We start from the raw sequence: 26,137 nt of genomic DNA on the forward strand, positions 1-26,137 counted from the left end.
TCGCGCTCGTGCCCACCCGCTGGCCAGACTCGGCTAGCCGATCCTAGAGTCGGGAGGAAGTGAGGGGGTGGGGATCCCCTCTCCCCTCCCCCCTCGCTCAGCCCCCTCCCTTCAGGCCCCCGCGAGGCCCGAGCCGCGGCGTTGTGCGCCTGCGCCCGCGCCCGCCAGGCCGGCGGGCCCCGGTTTTCCAGGTTGGAGCTTCCAGCTCTCCATGTCCGAGCGTTCCATGGGCCAGCGGCCTGGGCCACGATGACGGACTACAGCGAGGAGCAGCGCAACGAGCTGGAGGCGCTGGAGTCCATCTACCCGGACTCCTTCACAGGTGAGCACCGCCGCGGAGGAGGGGAGGGCGGCTGCTTGCCGGCCCCGGCCCCGGCCCCCGGCGCCCGGCGCCCGGCCCTCTCCCGTGCGCGCTGCAGCGCGCCGCGTCCTCGCCCGGGACTCCGGCCCCGGCCCCTGCCCCCGGCCCGGGGCGGGGAGCCCGCGCCGTGGTCCTCACCCTCCGGGCCGCCCCGGCTGCGCGGCGGGCGGGGGTCGTAGTGAGGTAGGGGCTGAACGCGGGGCTGGCCGGGCCCCGAGCTTGGTGGCCGTTTGGTCCCCCCGAGGGCTGAGCAGGGCGTGCAGATGTGTCTGACGGAGCGCTGGACCCTTCGGCTTCTTTCTGATAGCAGAAACTACCAGCAGCATTTACTAAATCAGGCTTTACAGCTTTTTTTTAGCCTCACACATGGGTGATGCGTGTCACAGGCACATGTATGTGTACGTAGACACCCGTTTGTTAATGGATATAAATACTTGCATACATACATAGGTGTATAAAATAATCCATGAAACCCAGATTAAGAACTAATATTCTTACAAGCATACTTTTTTGGTTGTTATTTACCGGCCGTGTCTAACTCTTTGGGACCCCTTTTGAGCAAAAATAATATAATGATTTTCCGTTTCCTTCTCCAGCTCATTTCACAGATGAGAAAACTGAGGCAAACAGGTTGAGTGACTCGTGGCTCGTCCAGGCTTACACGGAAGTATCCGAAGTCACACTGGAACTGGGGTTTCCCTGATTTCCAGGCCAGGCATTCCATCCACTGTGACTCCTAACAGCCCCCCTACACACACACACACATATATACAGTGCTACTATACTTATGTATGCGTGTACATTTAATAAAACACCTATGTAGGTATATACAAAATGTTCCAATTTTTTTTTTGATTTTTGCAAGGCAGTGGGGTTAAGTGACTTGCCTAAGGTCACACAGGTAGGTAAGTATAAGTCTTGAGATCAGATTTGAACTGGGATACTTTTTTTTTGGCAAGGCAAATGGGGTTAAGTGGCTTGCCCAAGGCCACACAGCTAGGCAATTAAGCGTCTGAGGTCACATTTGAACTCAGGTCCTCCTGATTCCAGGGCTGGTGCTCTATCCACTACACCAGCTAGCAGCCCCTAATCTGGGATACTCTTGACTCCAGGGTCGGTGTTCTATCTACTACATGAACTAACTACCAAAGGCATTCCAGTTTTAAACTTTAAATTTCACTATGGGTTTTGGAACACTATATCCCATAATGAATTTGTAACCCCGTTTTTATTTTATTTTACATATTTAGAATTATTCATCTTAAAAGGGAGTCATAGATTTTACTTAACTAACAGAGGTGGCCTTTTCACACAAAGTAAGTTATATTAACTCTTTTAGTCAAATATTTATGAAGTACCATATATGCCAGACATTGCTAATTGCAGAAGTTAAAAATAAAAAATAGGGGAAATGGAATGCCTGCTTTCAGGGAGTTTGCAATCAAATCAGGTCAGACATTAAGAAAAAAAGAAAAAAATTACATTTACCAATTAAGCCTACTTGAAAGGTTAAGAAACCTTGATTTACTGGAAATATACCAAAATTGCACTTTTGTATTGGAATGAAAGTGTTTAACCTGAATATTTTCATTCAAAAGTAAGCATCTGTAGTCCTCTCCTCCATTTGATTTAAAACAGAGGCTTGGATTGAGTCTGTAAGGATTGTTTTCTGATTATTTTGGAGGGGAGAGAACATGTGGTTTAGAGATTAAATGATTTGCACAAACTCCTAGTATCAGATGTAGAGTTTAAAGGGATTAAAAACCATCTACCACCTTTCCTTCCCTCTCCCCCCAATTGTCCCCCAATGCCCACCTCACAGAGTTTTTATGAGGAATAAATCAGATAATTTTCCTAAAAAACCTGCTTTATAAACCTTAGAAGACATATAAATATTCATTATTATTTCCTGTGTGACTTGCCATTTACTAGTTGAATGACCTTTGACAAATCGACCAACTTCAAGGTTTCAGTTTTGTCAAGATTTCAGTTTATTTGTTGTATTATATGGTCTTAGACTCTTTTCAGGTCTAAATCTATGACTCATGGATGAAGACCTCTGTCTTCAATGTCTTTATCCAGTGGGGGGTGGGGGGAGGAATGATGTGTGAGTTATCATTAGATCACCTTACTCTCCCTAAACTGTCCCTTGCCTGAGGTCACATTGGAGATTAGTGAAAATATGATGCACTTGAATGTGGATCAAAAAACCAGAATTCCAGTATCACTGCTATTTACTGCCTGTATGGCTTAGATAACTGTTTGCTCTCAGATTCTCAATTCCTGATTTCTAAAGTGAGAGGCTTGGAGAAGGTGACCTAGAAGAATTCTGTCCAGCTTTAAATCCAGGTCCCTGGGCTCCCAGCCCAGTGCTCTTTACCAGATACCACCCCAAGGTGCAGTTTTATGGAGGAGAATTTGGGAGGGCCTTCTTCCTTACTTTAATATCTTGGTTGGTACTGTATTTCTTACTTAATGTTTCTAGTTTACAGTTTAATGCTTTGCTACTGGGAAAAGGAGTCTAGATGTTTTAAAGTGAAACATGACTTGATACTTGGAATATTAGTAAGCTGGATACTTCTTATCCACTTCTTGTATTTGTATAATTGTGATTTGTTCTGTTCATGCCAATTTTAAAGAGGATAAAAATGTTGCCATCATCATTATCCAAAGAAAGACAAATTATAATTATTCTGGATTGTATTTCAATGGAATGACCTTGTATGTTGTAAATTTGGAGTCAGAAATTTCCTATGTTCCTTTGGGCAAGTTACCTTGACCTTTCTGGGCCTATTTAGCTGATCTCTATGGCCTTTTTCAGGTCTAAAATTCATTGATCTAATGTTACTGTCTTTTTTTTTTTAAGATTTTTATTTGTAGACCAGCCTAGATAAATTCAGAAGATATTTTACCTAAACATTGGCTACCATCAGGTGGTAGTTCTTTTCACACAGCCACTTATGAAACAATCTGCTAAGATTTATAATGATTGCAATCTGCTTTAGTAGAGGAAATACCAACATTGATGAAATCAGCACTGAAAAATTGAGTCATATTAATGACTGAAATGAATACACTGAATTATTCAAAGTGATTTTAAGGTCCTTTTCATAAAGCATTTATTAAGCTATAACAAGACATTTCATTTGGATCTTGGAATCATTTTCTCAAATTAAGGAGTCATTTTTGTTTTTCAGTTTTCAGTGAAACTGATGAGTGGTATCAGGTAATTAGTTCCCAATTTCCAAATTAGGTTCACTTTAAGTATTTCTGGACTCATAATTTTAGAGTTGAAAAGGACCTTGGTGACTTATTGGGTCTAAATGTTATCCCAAAAAGAATCCCTAAGGGGCGGCTAGGTGGCACAATGGATAAAGCACTGGCCCTGGAGTCAGGAGTACCTGGGTTCAAATCTGGTCTCAGACACTAGCTGTGTGGTCTTGGGCAAGCCACTTAACCCCATTTGCCTTGCAAAAAAAACTAAAAAAAAAAGGAATCACTACACAACTTTGGACAGATTAGACATACTGGGAAGGGAAAAACAAGACAGAGTCAACCCCTTCAAAAAGAAATGATCTGGAGCGGCTAGGTGGCACAGTGGATAAAGCACCAGCCCTGGAGTCAGGAGTACCTGGGTTCAAATCCAGTCTCAGACACTTAATAATTACCTAGCCTGTGTGGCCTTGGGCAAGCCACTTAACCCCATTTGCCTTGCAAAAAACCTAAAAAATGATGCATTAGAATAAAAATATTTTGTATTTCCTGAACCTTGTAGGAAGGGAATGAATAAAAAATCCTGGTGGCCGACCCCTAGGCTTTGAAAACTGTAAAAGCCCTCAGCTGGCCCCGGTAATTTTGTATCTATGACTGGTACTGTCCAAAGCTCTGGCTTATTGAGATGTTTTGATTTTAAAATGTGAAAGAAAATGGACAAGCCTCTAGGCCAGTTGTTTATTAGTGAGAATAACAGCTTGAATGCTTCACTGAGATCCCTTAGACATTAAAAGAACTAGAGTACAGTCTTTGGCATATTGGGAAAGTTCTCTTTAGGGGATTTATGAAAAGATAGGGATCAGTTCTACAGGAAGGCTTTGAATGGTGGTTATTTGTACTGGTGAGGGATTACCTATGTCAGTGGGTTTATGAATTTGTCACAGTATCCAGGTAATTGTGAATATGCATAGTGAACGTTCACAGCATATAAAAATATGATGTACCATAATATTTAGTGCCCAGTGTTGTTAAACCTTCCAATAAATAGAAATTTCTGGCTTTGTGCTAGGTACTTTTCCATAAACTAAATAGATATGGTCCTGTCTGTAAACTTCAGTTTTCATCAATTATTTATATTGATGCTTAAGAATGATAGAGTCCTGACAAAAGAATAGCATCATGCTGATTTTTTTTTTGAGGTGGATCCTACACATGCAGATCTTTAGCTCTTTATTGGATTCTATTGCTTTCTTTCTTCCCCCTCCCCAAATAATTTTCTAAAATATGACTTGGTTATTCTAATCTTATTTCCTTCTTCAGGAGCAAAACAAACTTAAAATAGAGTAAGTATGCTAGGGAGGTGGGAAGATTACTTTCAACTGGGGAGAGAAGTGGAATCATAAAAATCTTCTTGGAAAAAGCATTTGAGTCAATTTAAAAAAAAAATACTTTTTTAAAAGTCTGCTATCAGGAAGGAGTTGTTATACTTGGAGTGATGACCTATGCACATGCCTAGAGGTAAGAGTACCAGATGAGATTAAGGGCTGATGCCAGCCCCTCGTTGTATTGATCTGAAAGGTTCCTTGAAAAACAAACATTACGTACAACTCCCTGGTCCTTTGAATGTTCTCAGGTTTTAATTATATAACATCAGTGTTGTTCCCTTCTTGGTGGAAGAGATTTTGTTCAGCTTTTAGGTCATCAGCTCTAACTTAAACCTTTCAGGAACTCCTACAAATTGAGGACCTTTGACAATGCCAGATAGAAATTCAAATATACACTGAAATTTGTCTTTCTCTTTTGTGTGTTTTATTCTCAAAAATTGCTTTTTATTTAGATTTCTTAATATGTTCCATATTTCTTCTATGTTCCATATTTCTTAATATGTTTCTTAGAAGTTCTTGGGGATTGCAGCCTCTTTTCTGTAGGCTTCCAATGTACCAACTGTGCCAATCTTTGGTTCCACTTGGAATGATAGAGATATGTTGCAGTTGGTGATCATGGGATTTGTTTACAGAGAAATTTTCTCCTAAAATCTCACTTAGTTTATGTTTCCAATGGGAGTAGAGGTCAATGCTTGTGATGAGCAGGGTGAGAGCACTTGAAAAAAGACTTTGAGGTTAACTTCCATGTTTAACAGATATGTCTTCCTCAGTAAAAAGAGTTAATCTATCAGATTAATATTTAATGTTTATATTAATAGCTCTCTAGGTGCTATCCTAGTACAGAAATTAGATAAAGTACTTCTTATTCATGAGCAAGTGTTTTCTGATCAACAAGGATATATTTTGTTCCATGTCAATGATTTGAAAAATGTTAGACATGAAAATGTTGAAATTAAAAGTTGAATTGCTTAATTGTGCAAAAACCCTGAAAAGTGTTATATATTTTGACATTTCTTCCCAGACTAACCCTATGTCTGGTAGATACTTTTGGATTTAAGGAAATGTTGCATATGTTTTTTCAATTGAGAATTTTGTTTTAGGTTGCATTCTGTTGTAATAGAAATGTAGGATGAGACAATCATTATAATTTATTCAAAAGGAAAAATATTAATCTTGGGAAAATATTCTTTGACTTTTTGCTTATATTTTCTTGCAGTATTATCAGAAAATCCAACCAGTTTCACGATTACAGTGACATCTGAAGCAGGAGAAAATGATGAAAGTAAGTATATAGCTCTTCTACTTTAGGTTTCTCCCAAATTCTCACTCAAGAATTTGATGTATAAGGCAGAGGTAATAAGTGGGGGGTTAAGCAGTCGCTTGTTACACTCAGAAGTCTGAATCTTACCAAATGTGATAGTGTTTTTATCTTAAATATATGTAGCAGGGGAAGGCAGTGGAAAAAACATGAGACTGAGAGTCAGAAACACTGGGTTCTTTTCATGGCTTTTTTATTCTTGGCCATATATCACTTCTTTGAACCTCAATTTCCTTCTTTATAAAATGATGGCCTGTGCTATATGATCTCTAAAGTTCCTTTTCTTTCTTTTTAAAACTATTTTATTTTCCCCTAATCACATATTAAAAATCATTTTTGACATTCATTTTTAAAAATTTTGAGTTCTACATTCTATCCCTTACTCCTCCCTCCCCCCCATAGAGTAAGTTAATATAGATTATATGTGTGCAGTCATGTAAAACATTTCCATATTAGTCATTTTGTACAAGAAGAGAAAAAGAAAAAAGAAAAAAGTGGAAGATAATCTATAGTCAGAAGACATCAGTTCTTTCTCCAGAGGCAGATAGCATTTTTCATCACGAATCCTTTGGGATTGTCTTAGATCATTATATTGCAGTGAATAGCCAAGTCATTCATAGTTCTTCATTGTACTCTATTGCTGTATATGTATTATGTTCTCCTATTTAGGCTTACTTCACTTTATATCAATTCATTTAAGTCTTCCTAGGTTGTCAGAAATCATTCTTTTATCATTTATATTTCTTATATACAATAATATTTCATTATAGTCATATACTACAACTTGTTCAGCCATTCCCCAGTTGATGAACATCCCCTAAAATTCCAATTCTTAGCTACCACAAAAAGACCAACTATAAATATCTTTGTACAAATAGATCATTTTTCCCTCTATGGCTCATTTTTCTAAAAGACAGCAATACTCAGCATTTGTTCATGAATATTGAAAATCTTTTGTGAGCATTCATTGTCTAAATATTAACTTATCAGAGAAATACAGAAGGTAATCAACAGGAGATATATTTGCCACCTAAAAACTTCCATCCTAAAACAGCCACTCATTGGGCATGTAATAGCAAATGGAACAAATAAGGCTAAACATTTTTACCCTACATGAAAGACAATCAGTTGTAACTATCAATTTCTGTATTTCTTGGTGGTGTTAATTATTTCTTAGTGTTGGGGGGTAGCTGTGCTTAGTAGCATTCAGAAGGCTCAGAGTATTATAACAGTAGTTCATGCTTTGCAGTTTGCAAGGCACTCTCCTAACAGTATAGCCATGAGAGAATATAAGCTATATTTATTTTGCAGATGAAAAAACTGACCTTCAAAAAGATTAAGCTTGATTAATGTGAAACAATCTGTCAAACTCCAGAGCTCTGTAACATAGCCTAAGTCTTTGGACTCCAGATCTGGATGTTCTTCTCTTGGTCCTTGAGAGTGAAGGACAAACAAGAACAGCTATAATTCTGCTACTTCTAGGGAAAGAGTAGCATTTTCCCCTTGTAGCACTGTTTAGGTTTAAACACTTTATAATCAGATATAATCAGACACACACACACACACACACACACACACACGGTAGAGATCTGGCCATGAGGCCAGAAATATGGGGGTCCAAGTTCTTGCTCTGATTCCTTGGGTAAGTGACTTCACCTTTCAGTTGCCCAGGCAACATCTTAAATTGCAGAGAAGGTACAGTTGATCTTTACTAGTAGAGGGAATTACCTTTAGGGACTTCCTTATACCATTGAAATAACAGATCCAGTTCCATTCCATAAAAAGAAAAATTGGAAAGATAGACTATATAGTATTGAAAAAAAGAAGTTTGGGAAGAGAGATCTGGTTAGTATGTCTTCAGTACTATTAGAGAAAGATGGTATCTGAACCAGACCTGAGCCCCTTATGAACTTGGACAGGCTACTCCTGATTACCAGACTTTGTCTTGATTTGACTTTCCATTTGAGAGAGATTTTTGTTAAGTCATTAAATTGACTTAGTCTCTCTTGTTACTCTTGTGTATTTTCCCAATCTTAATATCCCTGTTAACTGAGTTCCAATTAATAGAGATGAGCCTTAGAGAATAGAAAGGCAAATTAAATATTGAGGGCTTTTCTGATAACCAAACCCATTGCTCACTACAATGGGTTTTAATCCTTAAAAATGAAGAAGTAAGGGGCAGCTAGGTAGCTCAGTGGATAGAGCACTGGCCCTGGAGTCAGGAGTACCTGAGTTCAAATCCCGCCTTAGACATTTAATAATTACCTAGCTGTGTGGCCTTGGGCAAGCCACTTAACCCCATTTGCCTTGCAAAAACTTAAAAAAAAAAATGAAGAGGTAAGAAAAAAAAGAACCCAAGGAAAAGAGGGTGAGGGTGGAGGCAAAATTTAGTGGTTGACAGGAGATTCTAGCTACATTTTTTTTTTAAGTCATCGTCCCCATGGTGTCCAGATTAGTGCTTACTTTTCTGTTTTAGCCACAGATGACCCTGTGTGGCTCAGTATGATAAAAGGGATAAGGATAGTGGGATGGGCTTGTTTTATTGGTCTATAAAACTGATTTGGAGAAATCAGAAACCAAGTATTGAACACTAGTGACTTTCCTCTTCCTACAAGGTTGACTGGTTTACAGAAATTCAAATTGTTGGGATGGTCTTTTTTTATTTACTATATCTATATAGCGTAGATTATTTTTTTAACTATAGCTAAAGTATTATACTGTAAAGAATTGCCTTCTTCCATTTTTTATTCAGATTAATTTTACAGCTTTGTCAGAAAACCTGTTATTTTTGTTTAAGTTGTTTAGGAAATTAAAGCAGCTTACTTTTGGGGGGTTAAAGTCTGAAGATTGTTAATTTCATAAGTTTCTGTTTGTATTAAAGAGGGAGTTGAAAAGTATATTATTTTGCCATGCTGAATTAGGAAGATAACCACTTTTAACAAACTTGACAGATATGATAAATAATAAATGTATTAACCTGTATAATTTTTACTGTTTTAATGCTTGTATAAAGAATTATGTTTATTTTTAACTTAATATTTTTATATTTTTTACATTTTAATATGAAATACTTCTATAAAAACTTTCTTTTAGCACTGCATAAAGATTTAAGAAAATAGATTGTGTAACTTCTTCCTGTTTGATCACTGGGACTGGTATGAAAGACTTTATAAGTTTTAAAATGATTTCTGAATTTAGAATACATTTATCTAGATGATAAAAACAGTCTTCCAACATGTGTAGAAGTTTGTTATTATCAACAAATTATATCTCTCTTATGAATCCTGATGCTAGTCACTTTCACTGAGTCACTGTTACAACTTTCTTTAAAGCCTTAGCAATAAAATTTTGAACAATTTACATTAAGACCTATAATACATAGTTATTATGTAGGAATGGTTATTGACCACTTAAAATAAAATCATTTTTTTCTAAAATCGTTTATTTGAAAAAAAATCCTGGTATTAGAAAGAAAATAAACCAGTGGTGATAATGTTTACTCTGGTTCCTTTTTTTTTAAGTGCCAGGTTTTGTTTTTGTTTTAATTAAAGGAAAAAACCCTAATGACTTTTATCCATGTGGTTTCTCAGATATGTAATAAATTCTAAGCAAAAGAATAAACCTTTATTTAATTAATAAATAAATAAATTGTTTGTGACAGGTAATTTTTTGCTATGATTTCAGTTTTTTCTCTTTTTTTGCTGTTCTGTAGTTAGATTTAATATATTTATGTCCCAGTCAAAGATAGCTTCCCCACTCAATAACCTTGTTTTTAATCTATATGCAAAGCTATTATAGGTTGAACTGTTGATTCAACAAATATGTTGAAAACAGATGTGCTGTAAATTTTAAGATGTTAACATGATGCTTTTTCTTTTGTTTCTTAGCTGTCCAGACAACCCTTAAATTTACTTATGGAGAAAAGTATCCAGATGAAATGCCTCGTTATGAAATATTCTCCCAGGAAAATCTAGAAGATAATGATGTCTCAGATATATTAAAATTATTAGAATTACAAGTAAGGAAAAGGAGACATAATTTGTTATTTTCTTGATTCATTGATCTGAAATGTTAAGCACTGGTTATAAGAACTGCAAAATGTTACTAATTATTAAAAAATCTTAGCATTAAAAAGTTCCCTATTTTTCTAAAATGAATGTAACTCCAAAGAAGAACTCTTCTTGTAGTCTGTTGGAATGTAATTTACCTCCCTGGGCTTAACTTTCCTCAACTGCTTTAAAAAAAAGAAAAGAAAAGAAAAGAAAGCTCAGCCTTAACATTCTGTGTTCACAGAACTGGGAAACCTGAGTTTTAGTTCTAGTCCTGCCAGTAACTTGCTTTGTGAACTTGGGCAAGTAACTTCATGTGTTTAGAAATATCTATAAAATGAAAGGATACAACTCTATGGTTTTTAATTCTGTTCAGGATGTTGAGATAATGCAACTTTTAAACCTGAAGATTTTAGAGAATTCCAAAGAGGTGGAAAATCTCTTAGATCAGTTAGGCTTTCCTGTACCCCAAGAAAGATGATGTACACAAGAAAGAAAGATTGTCCAAGGAAATTAAGCATTGAGCACATAGACAGTCTTCAGTTGGTAAATGGCTTATTTTAAATGGCAACCCTCTCTACATCTGGTACTACTGCTGCTATAAAATCAGTTGTGGAAAAAAACATAAAACCTTTTGTGATTCTTTAGATTCAGAAGTAGAAGAGGAGAGTACATAGAAAAAACAAGAATAGGCTAAGAAGGACTACTTATAGCATTCCCCCCTGCACCAAATTACCTGTCTCTCCCTCTTTTCCCCCCAACCTCAGTATAGTTTGTTGCACTTCTCACCAGTTTCTTTTAGGTTGATAAACTGATTCCTTTAAAAATGCACAATATGAACTAAGGATATGTTCACTCACACTGTAATGTAATTTAATTCAGTCAACTGCTAAAAAGGAATGAGAGTTGATCAAGGAGAGAAAGGGAAGGAGGAATGTAAATTTGGAATGGAGCATTTTGGGGGAAGGCAGGGCAAATAGAGTTCACAATAGAAAAGCTTGAAAACGTTAGTGACCCAGGGAGAAAGTTGCACAAAAGTACCAAAGGGAAATTTATTTAATCTTATTTCAAAACCTTTCATGATCTGAGAAAGTAGGGTGGGAATACTTACCCTCTTTTTGTATTGTGCTGCCTTTAGTCCAGGACCTAGGCCAGTCATATTAGTATTACAGATCATCTAATAAATATCAAGGGTTTCGTGTCTTAGTCTGGAAACCTAAGCACTTTTGTACCATTGTTTCTATGAGAAAATGCATTCCAATTTCTAAATCACTAACAACACTTAATTTTGGAATATAATCCATTTGTAAGTTGGAAAGTTGTTCGGTTTTATGTGTCAGACCATTTCATATATGAAGAAAGCCAAGGTAGAGGAAAAACAGTAATTTTGAATAGTAGTCCTTAATGTCTCTTAATATCCTTTTAAAAAATACTTTCTATAAATGATTCAGAAAATCTCACAAGAATTTAAGAACATCAGTCATCTCCATTTGGAACTTCTGCTTTCTTACCACTTTCTAAAAAAAAATTCTTTGCATTCTATTTTCTGACCTTGTTATTGAACTGAAACTGCTCTCTCCAAAGTGAGGGGTGTGTTTTTTTAATGGTCAAATCTAGTAACATTTCTCAATCCTCATTCTGCAGTCTTGGCACTGTCAGTCACTATCTTGATATTATTCTCTTCTCTGGATTTTTGTGACACTGGTCTCTTTTGGTTCTCTTTTCTGAGTCTCCTTCACTGGATCTTCATCCAGGTCACACCTGCTAACCTTCAGTTATCTATGCAGATGATTCTCAAGTCTACTTATGTAACCCTAATCTCTCTCTTGACCTCTAACCTCACATTTTCAACTTATTAGACATCTACTAGACACCTTAACTTTTCCAAAACTGAATTTATTTTTGCCCTCAATTCCACCCTTTTTCCTAACTTCCCTATTACTATAAAAAAAAGCACTTCTCTCAATATTAGTTGCCAAGTCTTGTCAATTCTACCTTTATGACATCTCTTACTTATACTCCCTTTCTCTCCTCCTGTTAGTACCTTGGTGCATGCTCTCATCACCTTATACTTGGACTGTTGAAATCATTATCTTGTTGATTTCCTTATAAGTCTTTCCAACTCTTATCCATCTACCACTTTGCTACCAAATTTATCTTCTTAAAGCACAGGTCTGACCATGTCACCTTCCCCTATCAATAAAATCCAATAGCTCACTCTTGCTTGTGGAACTGAATATAGAATCATATGTTTGATTGTTAAATGCCTTTTATACCTTGGTATCGCTTCCTACCTTTCTAGTCTTCTTAGATCTTATAGGCCCCCACGTTCACTGTGATCTTATGAACACCATTCCCCCCCTGCTATTTTTCACACAGAGTATATTTTCACTTGTTCATCTCTTATGTCTGCAATGTTTATCCTTTTCATAGACACTTTCTAGCTTCCCTGACTTCCTTTCTGCCTCAACTAACATCCCATCTTCTGTGGAAAAAACCTTTCTTGTTCCTCCTTAATAATAGTGTACTCCTCAGGTTATCTCCAGTTTACACTGTAATATAGCTTTGTTTCTGCATAACCTGACCTCCTCTTAGACTGTGAGCTCCTGGAGAGAAGGGATTCCCTGTTACCTCTTTTTTTAATATTTTAATCCCTTAACCTCAGGATGGAACAGAGTAGTTTCTTATTGACTGATTGACATAGTGGTTTTTCAACGCCCAGGGAAGTCCCACTTAGATTTACCTTTAAAAGTTTTTGGCAGCTCTTAAGTTCTAAAGAGGGTGCTGACTGATTAGTAAGAGACTTGTCTCATGTGTGAGTTTTCTTTTAACAGTGAAATTATAGGTTCTGTCTCTATATTGCTAGAGTTAAGATAAGTTTTCTGGTTAGACTTTTGAAATTGTTGCCTTTCTTTGACCTTGTAGGCAGAAGAAAACCTTGGCATGGTAATGATCTTCACTCTAGTATCAGCTGTTCAAGAAAAACTAAATGAAATTGTAGATCAAATCAAAACTAGAAGAGAAGAAGAAAAGAAACAGAAAGAAAAAGAAGCAGAAGAAGCAGAAAGGGTATGGAAAAGACTTAAGATTTTTTTGAAAACTTTTTTTTTCATTTCTTAAATCCTTTTTACTGCTTATTTTCACAAAAATGGCATTCCTTTTCCTTTGGCTGGTGTACAGTAGAGACTGCTGATGAGGATTCCACCAGTGAATTAAAATTCATGCATGAACCACAAAGACTGAATATATCAAAAGAATTAAGTGATTTTGTATTATCAGGGTCTCTCAGGCAGTTTAAATATATTCCATATAAATAAAATATTCCACAAATATAGAGTCCTTCATAATCTATATGAAGAATGCAAATATTATAAGAATTTGGGGAACTATCACAACATTAATTTCTTAGTGTTACCTTTTAGCATAATAAGAAATAAGTACTTGTTTTAAAAAGACTAGTTGGCCACAAATCACTGTATTTCCTTAATGCCAATGAACCCTAATGTGGGCAACCTGTGAAAAAAGTCTTCTTTGGTACAGTGATCAGTTGATAGAGCAAATAGAAAGGAGATTAATTATTTTGAAGCATTTTACTGAGATTGACTGAAATATGTTCATTTAACCCTTTGTGCTAGTTACTAGGTGATAACTTTTTCAGTATTTAAGAATTGGGAAGTAGAGTTAATCTTGACTTTAAAACTATGGACTCACTTATCTGAGCCTCATGTATCTGTTTTTGTTTTCTAAGCAATGTTTCCATGGCACTCCTGTAACAATTGAGAATTTTTTAAGCTGGAAGGCCAAGTTTGATGCCGAGCTCTTAGAAATTAAAAGAAAAAGAATGAAGGAAGAAGAACAAGCGGGAAAAAATAAATTAAGTGGTATGACTATTCTTTCTCTCGGGATATCATGTTCTTGTCCCTGAAAGAAAAGCATTTGGGAAAAGTTGTTTTTAAGGGGGGGGAATTGTTATGAGAAAAATGGTATTACCTTTCAAATTACTAGGATTGTATTCTTGCTAATATTTGTTGTATCTTTGTGAAAAGGAAAGTTGCAGGTAGTATCTTATAGATAAAGAAAAAAGTATATGTAGATCATATTTATACGTGTTTCAGGGTCATAATCAAGCTGCATGATCTGATTATATGAATCTGTAAAGTTCAGCTTTTCCTCCCTTTTGCTACATACAGCATGATATAGTTTAAAGAGTTCTTAGAAAGAAACTGGGTGTAAATTCTAGGTTTACCACTTAATACCTGTAGGTAATGAATTACTGTGGCCCTCAGTTTTCACATTTGAAAAATGATGGAATTAGATAGAAGGATGTGTTCCATAGTCAGGATGACCCAGGTTCAATTTTGAACCCAGACCCTTTTCAAAGTTCATAGTTTTGGAATTGGAAGGCATCTTTTATGCTCATTTTGCCAATGAGGAATGGGAGGCCTAAGTAAGTTAAGTGACTTGCCTTAAAAGGATTGTACAAGTAGTAAATTGCAGAGCTGAGATTTGAATCCAGGTCCTTTGACTTCAAAACCTGAATACTTTCAGCTGAGTGACATTGCCTTGTGACTCTAGGATGACTCTTCCTGAACAGCCTCAGTTTCTCCTTCTGTAAAATGGGAATGGTGTATAATAGCATTTTGCTCCCAGGTGTGTTGTAACTGAGATAATATACATAAAGCAAATGGTGAATCTACAGAACCTGCTCCATAAATGGGTTGCTGTGATCTCATGTATCCTTCAGTCATACTGAATAAATTCCAAAATTCATTGAGATTGAAGGGCAGCTTGCAAAAATGGAAATGCTTGGTTTGGAACCAAAGGTGTTGGGTTCCTATCCCACCTCTGCTTGTGTGAGTTCCTCTCTCTAAGCCTCAGTTTCCTCATTTGTAAAATAAACTGTGACTTCGGAAGTTTCTTCTAGCTCAAAATTTATTGAAATAGCAGCATATTCCTTCTTGTTTCATTATCATTTTAAAGGGAATGTGGGCTTTTTTTTTTTTTGTCTTGGTCTGAGGAGGGTGAAGAAAATTATTCACTCTAATGAAAATATACTGATTTCTCTCAGGAAAACAGCTATTTGAAACAGATCACAATCTTGACACATCTGATATCCAGTTCCTGGAAGAAGGTATGCTGACCATAAGTTTAGAACTATAATATGTGAATACTTGGTAGCTTATGTTTTCTTTTCCAATATATTGAAAGTAAAGAACTTTCTCCCAGCATAAAAAGACATCAGGAATTTAGAAAGGCATTCTTTATTTTTGAAGATATTTGTTATCTTTATACACTTAAACTTAACAATTATATTGAAATTTTTTTTATTAACTTTAAAAATTATTCTATACATACACAAAAATGGAGCGAGAATACTATCAGTTTCCAAGTTAAGAAAAACCAGTGGTTCAGGGCTAGGAAGTCTCTTGATTCTTCTTCTCCTCCAGGTGCCAATGCCTTTTCCCCATGAATTACTTTGTTCATATTTTATATTCAGTTTTATTTATACATGTGTCCCTTGCTTCAGTAGAATGTAGACTACTTGAAGGGATTTTTTAATTCTTGGTTTTTGTCTCCTTAGCATCTAGTGCAACACCTGTTGCTTGCTTAATTGTTATTAAATTAAATTGAACCCATCCCTGCTCTTTAATTCACCAAGTCTAGAACACACAATACCTTTCTTCTTTATTTAAAAATTTTTTTTTTTTAGGTTTTTTGCAAGGCAATGGGGGTTAAGTGGTTTGCCCAAGGCCACACAGCTAAGTAATTATTATTAAGTGTCTAAGACCAGATTTGAACTCGGGTAGTCCTGCCTCCAGTGCCAGTGCTCTATCCACTTTGCCACCCAGCCACCCCAACATCTTTCTTCTTAGCAGGGATCAGGAATGGTGGGAGAAATTGGTATGAGATATATCTAGGAGTTTGGGGAGGACTGGTTGCTCATTATGAGCCAAACATATGATATAGTAGCTAAAAAAGTGACTATGATCTTGGATACAATTTTAAAAAAGCAGTTATTCTCAAGAATAAAGACGTAAAATAGTCTGACTAAACTTGACTAGTCAGACCACTCTATTTAGTTCTGGGCACCATACTTTAGCTATACTGGTAAGCTTGAGAAAGTCCACAGGATGACAGTGAGGATAGTAAAAGTTCTTAAGATATCTTAAGAACTGGACATCATCATAGGGATTGGGGGGGGGGGGGTCTCTAAGTATTTAAAGAACTGTCCTATAGAAAAGTTAAGCTTGTTCTGTTTGCCCTGGAGGGCAGAAATAGAAGCAGTAAACCTAAGGTGAAAAGAAGATTTGGATTTGAAAAAAGAAAAGTTGTTCTATGATTGTTCATTCACTATTTTATATTTTGTTATATATTCATTTACATAAAGTACTATAATATAGAAGTCATGATCATAGGTTTAAAGACACTGAATATCATTAAGTACTTAGATGCCAGTATTGGGCTTAGAATGTTGTTTCTCTTCTCAGTCATGTCTGACTCTTTGTGAATCCATTTGGGGTTTTCTTAGTAAAGATACTGGAATTTTTTATCATTTCCTTTTCCAATAAACTGCAGAGGTACACAGGGTAAAGTGACTTGCCCAGAGTCTGAGGCTGAACTCAGATCTTCCTGGCTCCATGCCTGACAGGCACTGTATCCACTGTGCTACCTAGGTGGACATGGGATACATTACTAAAAAATGACAATCCCTTGCTTTTAAGGAGCTTGCAATTTTGTTTGATCTCTGTGAGGATCAGTTAATTTGGCTTTATTCTTTGGATTCTGTAGCCAGTCAGCTCTCCAGAGTATAAGGTCCTAAGGGATCCTGAATGAGAATCTGTTCAAATCAATCCACCACTTATAAAGATTTCTTGAGCTATTACCATAGACTTCTCCATAATACAAATCTATCACTACTGCCAGAATGGGAGTGAACTATAACCAAAACAAGTTAAACATGACTGACCAGCAGCAGCAACCATGCTGTACATAATAAGCATGTACCTGTTTTTATCTCAAAAACTCACTCTTGCTATCATCTGAAACAAAAGTTAGAGTTGTTTTTTCTTTGCAAGGCAAATGGGGTTAAGTGGCTTGCCCAAGGCCACACAGCTAGGTAATTATTAAGTGTCTGAGACCCGATTTGAATCCAGGTACTCCTAATTCCAGGGCTGGTGCTTTATCCATTGCACCACCTAGCTGCCCCTAAAAGTTATAGATTTTGAATATTTTAAAAATTGTATTTCCATGAGAAAATCTAGATATTCTATTTTATTGTTCCAATGATTCTATCAGCCTATTTCTTTTGTTCCTGAGAAAATAATAAAAAATGGGGTTCTTTTTTCTTTACAGCTGGTAACAGTGTGGAAGTAGATGAATCTTTGTTCCAAGAAATGGATGATTTGGAGCTGGATGATGAAGAGGATGATCCTGATTTTAATCCAGTTGATTTAGAGAGTGACTAGACTGACCAATGAACTGGTGGTGTCAGTGCGAGTCTCTGTCTTTTTATCTCCATTTGCAGAAAGGCTGGAATGCCACAGCATCTGTGGCTTTACTGAGTGGGTTGGTTTCCTTTTCTTTTTTTCTAAGAAAAAAATAATTTTAATTTTCAGGAGAATATTCTTCTGATAACTTTCATCATTGTGCTTAATAAATTGACTTGAAAATTTCATCTGTAAAGTGTCCAGTGCATTTTGATGGCATCAAACTATCTCTGTGTAAGCAAAAGTAAAGGCCTGCCTGGGCTAAATATAACTGTGAGCATTCTCAATCTGGAGATTCCATGGAGCATTCTGGGGGTATCTCAAAGTTGTGTTTGAAGTGACTATTATGAAAAAATAGCACATCCTGTAGATGGAATAGAGAGTCTAGAGGTATAGTATGTGGTATATGGAATCAGGGAATCAGAATATGAATTCTAGCTTTTCTGCTTACAACTGCTGACTGCCCTACACAGTCTTTCCTTTCTAAAATGAGGGGTTTGGATTAGATGACTTGTAAGGTTCTTTCCAGCTGTAAAATTTATGATCTTTTTTTTCTTTCCCCTTCTGATCCTTTACTCCTTATAACATCACAGATTTAGCATTTGAGGGGGACCTCAGATGCCATCTAGGACAAACCCATCATTTTATTCATAAGGAAACCAAGGCCAAGGAAGTTAAAAGTCTACAGTTAAATGTTAAGAGTCAAGATTTGAATTCCAATCCTGTCTCTTAAATCCAGCATTCTTGTCATTGTACTATCAGATTTTTATTATGAGACATTAGACAGTTGATAATAGAACACTTACTCTTCCAAACTTCGCATTCTTGTCTCAATATTTTTAATGATTATTAATCTAATATCAAAAGATGAGATAACTTTTTGTCCTATAGTTCAGTTAACAATTTGTCCTGCAAAGGTTGTTATCTCAAAGTGTTTGACTTTCACTGATTTGTTTTGTAACACTGGAAAATATTTGCAGCTCAGAGGATAGACTGCTGGGTCTGAAGGCAAGAAGACCTGAGTTCAAATTCAGCTCCAGACACTTACAAACCTTGTGATCCAAGGCAAGGCACTCAACCTTTCTTGACTTAAAACACTGGAGAAAGAAATGGCAAACCACTCCAGTGTCTATGCCAAGAAAACCCCATTGACAGTATGGAACAGTCCACAGGGTCACACAGAGTCAGACTCAATGAACAATAATCTCTAAGAAGGATTCTTAACCTTTTTTGGGAAACTGGTGAAGCCTTTGGACCTATTCATAGAAAATTTTTTTTTTATTAAGGCAATGGGGTTAAGTGACTTGCCCAAGGGCACAAAGCTAGTAATTATTAAATGACTGAGGCCGAATATGAACTCAGGTCCTCCTGACTCCAGGGCCAATGCTCTATCCACTGCACCACAAAGAAATTCTTGGATTTTATGTTAAGATCTCCTGCTACAAAGGGATCTTAGTTCTTTCATCCACTCTTTGCAACAGAAGTCAAAATACAATTTCCATGTAGTTCTTTCTGCCTTGGGCCAGTTCCTAACCTTTCCCCAGCTATTAGTAATCTAATTGAACCTTGAAAGGTGGGAGAACAACTCTAGGATTGTTGTGCATTGGGGTCTGCCTTGGGCTGGACTTGGTCATGTTCCCAGGGGAGGAAAAGGGAATAAGCATTTCTGTAGGGCCTGCTGGATATCCTATCTACTTTTTAAAATGTGATCTCATTTAATTCTCACAAGCCTGAAAGGCAGGTGCTATTATGATCCTCATTTTACAGTGAGGAAACATGGAAAGTAACTTACCCAGGGTCACACAGTGTCTGAGACAGATTTGAACTCAGGATTGACTCAAGGCCCAGTACTCTTTACTGCTCCAACAGCTGCCCTTGTCCCTGACAGGTGGAATGGGGAACGGGAATCCCAAACTTTGATTTACCTTTGTACTCCCCAACATCCACTAACGTGAGGATGGAAACTTTAGAGAGAATGGGGGAGGGTATTTCCTAAGGTGCTTCCTGATAAAAATTAGCTTTCTTGATTTGACTTATTTTGGATTGGTCTACTTAATCCCAGCTAGAGGAATCAGACAATGGCCTCATTAGGATGACTATATTCTAATGTGGGACAGTCTTCAGTTTGCCCCCTCACCTCACACTTTCCTTCTTAAAAATCAGTATATAAACTCAGTAGACCTCATGGTTAAAAACTAAAAATGAACTGACTGAAACATTCATTTCTGGGAAATCATTTCTTTATGCCTTTCAAGAAATATACTGGGCACCCTGTTAACCTCACAAACAGTGAAATGACAGGTCAACCATATGTGCAAATAGGAGATTTCTTTCAATAGATAATTTGGAGGGCTAATCTTAGTTTTCATTAGAAGTTAAAAAATGTGAAAGCAGTGAGTGTTCCAGTAAATGATCAACATAGTTCTTTGTAGACTGATTACTTAATTTGTACTTTGGGAAAGCTTTGGGGCAGTTAAGTGGCACAGTGCATAGAGTGCCTCACCAGGCCCAGAGTCAGGAAGACCTGAGTTCAAATCTGGTCTCAGATACTTAGTAGCTATATAACCCTGGACAAGTCACTTCACCTTGTTTTGTCTAAGGTTTCTCAGCTGTAAAATGAGGTATGGAAATGGCAAACTACTGCAGTATCTTTGCCAAGAAAACCCCAAATGGGGATCACAAAACCATCAGACTCCATTAAACAAGGTTTCTTGATTACATAAAATAATGGAACTTCAGAGTTTGAATCTTGGCTCTTCTACCTAATAACTTTATTCAGATCTTGGTAAGACCTGTTAACATGTCTGGACCTCTGGCTTCATCTATAAAACATTAAACCAGTGATTTCATCAGACTATAATAGAGCTAACTTGGGAGTCTTAGTTTGCCTAGATGTCCTGAAAAGTTAAAGGACTTGTCTGGTATCCCACTGTGTCCATCAGAACTTGAACTCAGTTCTCCCAAATACAAATACTGACTCTCCACTATACCATGCTTTTATTGCTTTAAGGTTAAAAAAAAAAAATCAGTGATCTCCAAATAGACAATAAGCATTTGTCAGTCACCTACTATGACACTGTTCTAAGTCCTGGTTTAAGCACAGAGGACTTGATAGTTATTGGAATCCAAAGTCTAAAATAGTATTTGCTCATTAGTTTCAAAGTGAGCTGTGGGAGTTTGACTCTTGAATTACATGGAGACTAAAAAAGACTTTATACAAACCTAGTTTAAACAGTCTTGGGGGAGGGGCATTTAAGAGGATTTAAGAAGAAAAGTTTATAAAATTGATAGGGGAATAGATCTCAGTGACATACTTTAAAATAGTTTGTGAAAGCAAAGGCAGAGCTGTATCTTGGAAAGACCCTAGCAATGAAGAAAAAAATTAAGACCTAGTTGTCAAGCTTTAATTAATTATGTAGAGACCTTGGAAATATAGGCATTTATTCCAAGTAAAGAGTCAAAAAATTCTATAGCATTTTCTTTCCAATTTTGAGGGTGGAGGTGGAATGAGAGGAGGAATATTTTCTTAAAATGTTTAAAAAAGGGGCTAAGATGGCAGTTAAGGCAGAAAATCTTGACAGCTCTTGCTCTCCCCAGACCACTCCAAATACCTCTAAATAACGACTCTAACCAAATTGTAGAGTGGCAGAACTCATAGAAAGACAGTGAAACAATTTTCCAGCCCAAGATATACAGGAAAGGTAAGTTACACCAAGGTTAGAAAGGACCACAGCACAACCCAGGTCACACTGGAGCTAACCTGCTCCAGCCATCTAGGAACAGTCTTTGGAGCACCTGAGACCCTAGGAGTCCTGGGGTCCATGGAAGCTGACCTCTCAGCCCAGGAATTGCCAAGGACAACTTGGAAGGTCAGCAGGAAAACTCTGCTGCACCAGAGTGAGCGCAGATCCCAGGCCTGCTCAGGTTTCAGCACAGCCCCAGCCAGGGACCTGGACCAGGGCTGCAGAGCCACTCAGCAGGTGGTCACCTAGTAACTTCTTCCAGAGTGCTCAGCCCACTGACAGTTTGGGGGTTGGTGGAGGTCTCTTTGCCTTCTTTGAGGCAAGACTGTTGTGTTGCCCATACTCAGATCCACATCTCAGTCTGAGGCCCCATACTGCCCCAGGAGCAGGGAACCTCCTCACAGTTCCATGGTAGAGAGGAGTGTTTGGTCATCCACAGACCAGAGCACAGGACAGGACAGCCTCTAATAAGACCTTAATAAGACCTTCCTAAGAAGGAATTGAGGTCCCTGGGGGAGTATCCTTAAAAACAGTTGCAAAAACCCTCAAAAGCTTGGGGCAGTTCACCTTCTATCCTGGAAGCAGAGTCCCACCTTAACAAAGAGTTAAAATCAAGTCATAGGCTGGGGAAATGAACAAACAACAGAAGAAAAAAAAATTTGACCATAGGCAATTGCTTTCAACTAATGGAGAATCAAAATACACACTCAGAACATGATAAAGTCAAAGTTTCTGTAGCCAAACCCTCCAAGAAAAATATGAATTGGGCTCAGGCTATGGAAGAACTCAAAAAACTTTTTAAAAATTAGGTAAAGAAGATGAGGAAAAGTTGGGAAGAGAAATGAGAGCAATGTAGGAAAATCTTGAAAACCAAGTCAACAACTTGGTAAGGAATTGCCAAAACTATTAAAGAAAATAATATCTTAAAAACCAGTTGGGGTCAAATGAAAAAAAACAGTTCAAAAGGCCAATGAGGAGAATACCTTAAAAGGCAGAATTGGTCAGAAGGAAAAGGAGATACAAAAGCTCTCTAAAGCAAATCATTCCTTCAAATGCAGAATGGAGTCAAGGGAAGCTGATGAATTTGTCAGAAATCAAGAAACAAAAAAAATCAAAAGAATGAAAAACTAGAAGAAAATGTGAAATATCTCATTGGAAAAACAACTGATCTGGAAAAACAGATCCAGGAGAGATAATTTAAAAATTCTGGGAATGCCTGAAAGTCAACCAGAAAAAGAGCCTAGACTTCATTTTCTAAGAAATTCTTCAGGAAAATTGTGATGATATCCTAGAAGCAGAGGGTAATAGAAATTGAAGGAATCCACTGATCACCTCCTGAAAGATATCCCAATAACCACTCTCAGGAATATTATAGCCAAATTCTAGAACTCCTAAGTCAAGTAGAAAATATAACAAGTAGCCAAAAAGAAATAATTCAAAGGGGTGGCTAGGTGATGTAGTGGATAAAGCACCGGCCTTGGAGTCAGGAGTACCTGGGTTCAAATCCAGTCTCAGACACTTACTAATTACCTAGCTGTGTGGCCTTGGGCAAGCCACTTAACCCCATTTGCCTTGCAAAAAAACCTAAAAAAAAATAATAATTCAAATATCATGGAGCTACAGTCAGGATAATACAAGATTTAGTAGCTTCTATATTATGGACTCATAGGACTTGGAATATGATATTCTAGAAGGCAAAAGAGCTTGGATCTTAACCAAAAATCAACTACCCAACAAAACTGAGTGTTCTCTTTCAGAAGAAAAGATGGACATTCACTGAAATAGGGGACTTTCAAACTTTCCTGTTGAAACAACCAGAGCTGAACAGAAAGTTTGATCTTCAAGTACAGGATTCAAGCGAAGCATATAGAGGGTGAATGGGAAAAGAAAATAATGAGGGACATGATAATGTTGAACTGCTTGTATTCCTGCATGGGAAGATCATACTGATAACTCATATGAATCTTCTCATTTATTAGGGCAGTTAGAAGGAAGATGTGTGTGTGTGTGCATATACATATATATATATATACATGCTATGTGTAAACATATATATATGTATATATATAGAAAAGGCACAGGAGAAAGTGATTATGAAAGTATAATATAAAGATGAAATTAATGGGTGAGAAAGGAATGTACTGGGAGAAAGGGAAGGAGAGGTACAATGAGCTAACTTTCACATAAAAGAGGCAAGAAAAAGCTTTTGCAATGAAGTGGAGGGGGAGGTGGGGGAAGAGTGAGCCATCACTCTCATCAGAAGTGGCTCAGAGAGGAAATAATATACACACTTAATTGGGTATAGAAATCTATCTTATTCTAGAGTAAAATAGGAGAAGAAAAGGATGGGAGAAAAGGGATGGGGGAGGGGAAGGGGGTGTAGGTGCCAGAAGAGAGGGAAGATTATGAGAAAGGGTTAGATACAACACACTTTTGAAGAGGAACTTTTGAAAGGAGAGAGAGAAGGGAAAGCTAGGTGGCATAATGGATAGAGCATGAGCCCTGGAGTCAGGAGGACCTGAGTTCAAATGCGGCCTCAGACACTTAATAATTGCCTAGCTGTGTGACTTTGTGCAAGTCATTTAACCCCATTGCCTTAAATAAAAATAGAAAGGAGAGAGAGAATAGAATAAATGGGAGTGGGGAGGAATAGGATGAAGGGAAATGTAGCTAGCAATAGCAACTATGGGAAAAAAATATTGAAGCAATTTATCTGATAGATGAAGAATGCTATCCATCTCAAAGACAGAGCTGATGGTATCTGAATACAGACTGAAATACACCTTTTTCTCTCTCTTTTTCTTGAGATTTCTCTTTCTTTGTGGGAGGTGGGGGAGGATTATTTTTTTAACATGACTTGTAGTAATATGAAAAAAAATAAATTAAAAACACTAACACTCCTGAGATTGTCATAAAAAGAACTGAAGTTCTAAACAACTCCTGTAACCATAGTAATGTTTGTGAACTCATGTTCATATATTCAACATACTATAATAAAATGCTTACTGTGAATCTCTTTCTTCACTTTTCCTAAGGAAATCTGCAAGCAAATCTGGATTAATAGATTTTAAAACCATATGAGGTGTGCCCATTTGTACAAGAGATTTCATAATTCTTCTCTAGAATAGTTTACTCATATATGCAGTTAAGATTATTAAGCATTTGAAAAAAAAGTTTAAAAAATGGACATTTAGAAACTAACTATAAACACTGCACTGGCCCCAAAAGAAACAGGGTAGACCATGGGGAAATGTGGCTACCTTTTTCTTCTACTTTTAGTATCTAACAAATCATATAAATAATGGGATATTTTCATCAAAGAAAATGACAACAATGAGAAGTTATACCAGAACTTTTAGGATTGAGTTAAATTGAATGCTTAATGTCTTTTAATCTTTTCATTAAGATTACTTTTATCAAAAATGAGAAACACTAGAAAAGTACAATTTTTTTTAAAAAGACACCTCAAATCAATAATTCTAAAAATAAAAGAATAACAAAATTGAAAGGAAAAAATTATTGATAACAGTAGGAGTTGGTCTTTTAAATGCCTAAAAGAGAATAAACATGAGTTGGTTTCAAAATGAAAAAGAAATCATAAAAATTGAAGTTGAAATAAGGGAAACTATTTTGCCTAATTACAAACAAAGCTGATAGTTTAGATAAAACAGTTACAAAAACATGAAAAAAGAAAGAGAATTCAGCCCTATTTCTGAGAAAGGAAATCCAACAATCCATAAATGAACTCTTAAAATCTATGTGGCCTAGCTGTGTGGCCTTGGGCAAGCCACTTCACCCTATTTGCCTTGCAAAAACCTAAAAAAAAAAGTCTATGTGAGAGGATGACAGTGGGAAGAAGCAATGGGAAACAACAGGACTTTAGACTTTTCAAGTGAATTCCATCAAATATTCAAAGTAAAATTGCAATATTTTGTTGTAAAAATAGGAAAAGAAGAGACAGTTATGTGACACAGTGAATATAACACTGATCCTGGAGTCAGAAGGATCTGTGTTCAAATGTGGTCTTACTCACTTATTAGCTGTATGACCCCAGGTAAGTTATTTAACCCCCATTTGCCTCAAAAAAATAGGAAGAGAATTCATACCAAACTCTATGATATAAATAAAATTTTGATACCACACCAGAGAAAGAATACTATAAACCTATATACCTAATGAAAATCAAACACAAAAAATGAAAATATTAGCAAAGAAGCAACAATATATTGAAAATACACTATGGCCAACATAAATTTATTCCAGAAAATAAGCCAGTACAATATGATTATAAACATGTTCATAACATGTTAAAAATAAACCATGTGATGATAGCAATAGATGTTGAAAAGATGATAAAAATTAAGCATCTAATTCTAGTTTTTAAAAACCCTAAAAACCATAAGAATAAATATATGATAAATAATATTTAATAAAATAATTTAATAAAAATCAGTACCTACATTATATGTAAAAAATATAAACTTTTCTTATAAGACCTGAGAAAAATACAAGAATGTCTATTTTCACTGCTATTATTTCAGATAGTTCTGGAACTAGCAATAGCATTGAGAAAGAAATTGA

General features: G+C 36.7%; 1 protein-coding gene across 2 annotated transcripts; it reads left to right on the forward strand.

Annotated features, from left to right (window-relative positions):
• Nucleotides 1-52: 52 nt before the first annotated feature.
• RWDD1 (RWD domain containing 1) lies at nucleotides 53-18,001 on the forward strand. 2 transcript variants are annotated; one of them, XM_074187426.1, is made up of 7 exons: nucleotides 53-322; nucleotides 6,176-6,241; nucleotides 10,165-10,295; nucleotides 13,252-13,395; nucleotides 14,075-14,207; nucleotides 15,395-15,457; nucleotides 17,680-18,001. In XM_074187426.1, the coding sequence occupies exons 1-7, from the start codon at nucleotides 250-252 to the stop codon at nucleotides 17,790-17,792; spliced, it is 723 nt and encodes a 240-aa protein (XP_074043527.1). In that variant the 5' UTR covers nucleotides 53-249; the 3' UTR covers nucleotides 17,793-18,001. The 2 variants fall into 2 exon arrangements, with proteins under 2 accessions (XP_074043527.1, XP_074043528.1); XM_074187427.1 differs by lacking the exons at nucleotides 53-322; nucleotides 6,176-6,241 and adding an exon at nucleotides 7,000-7,919.
• Nucleotides 18,002-26,137: the final 8,136 nt, after the last annotated feature.

This window comes from Macrotis lagotis, chromosome 5 (genome assembly GCF_037893015.1).
Source record: "Macrotis lagotis isolate mMagLag1 chromosome 5, bilby.v1.9.chrom.fasta, whole genome shotgun sequence".
In the NCBI taxonomy this organism is placed as follows: Eukaryota; Metazoa; Chordata; class Mammalia; order Peramelemorphia; family Peramelidae; genus Macrotis; species Macrotis lagotis.

Excerpts from the sequence above, each read along its gene's own strand:
- RWDD1 (XM_074187426.1), top strand. The coding sequence starts at position 250 with ATGACGGACTACAGCGAGGAGCAGCGCAACGAGCTGGAGGCGCTGGAG. Across the intron at positions 6,242-10,164 it reads AGCAGGAGAAAATGATGAAA|CTGTCCAGACAACCCTTAAA; the intron begins GTAAGTATATAG and ends TTTGTTTCTTAG. Across the intron at positions 14,208-15,394 it reads GGGAAAAAATAAATTAAGTG|GAAAACAGCTATTTGAAACA; the intron begins GTATGACTATTC and ends GATTTCTCTCAG.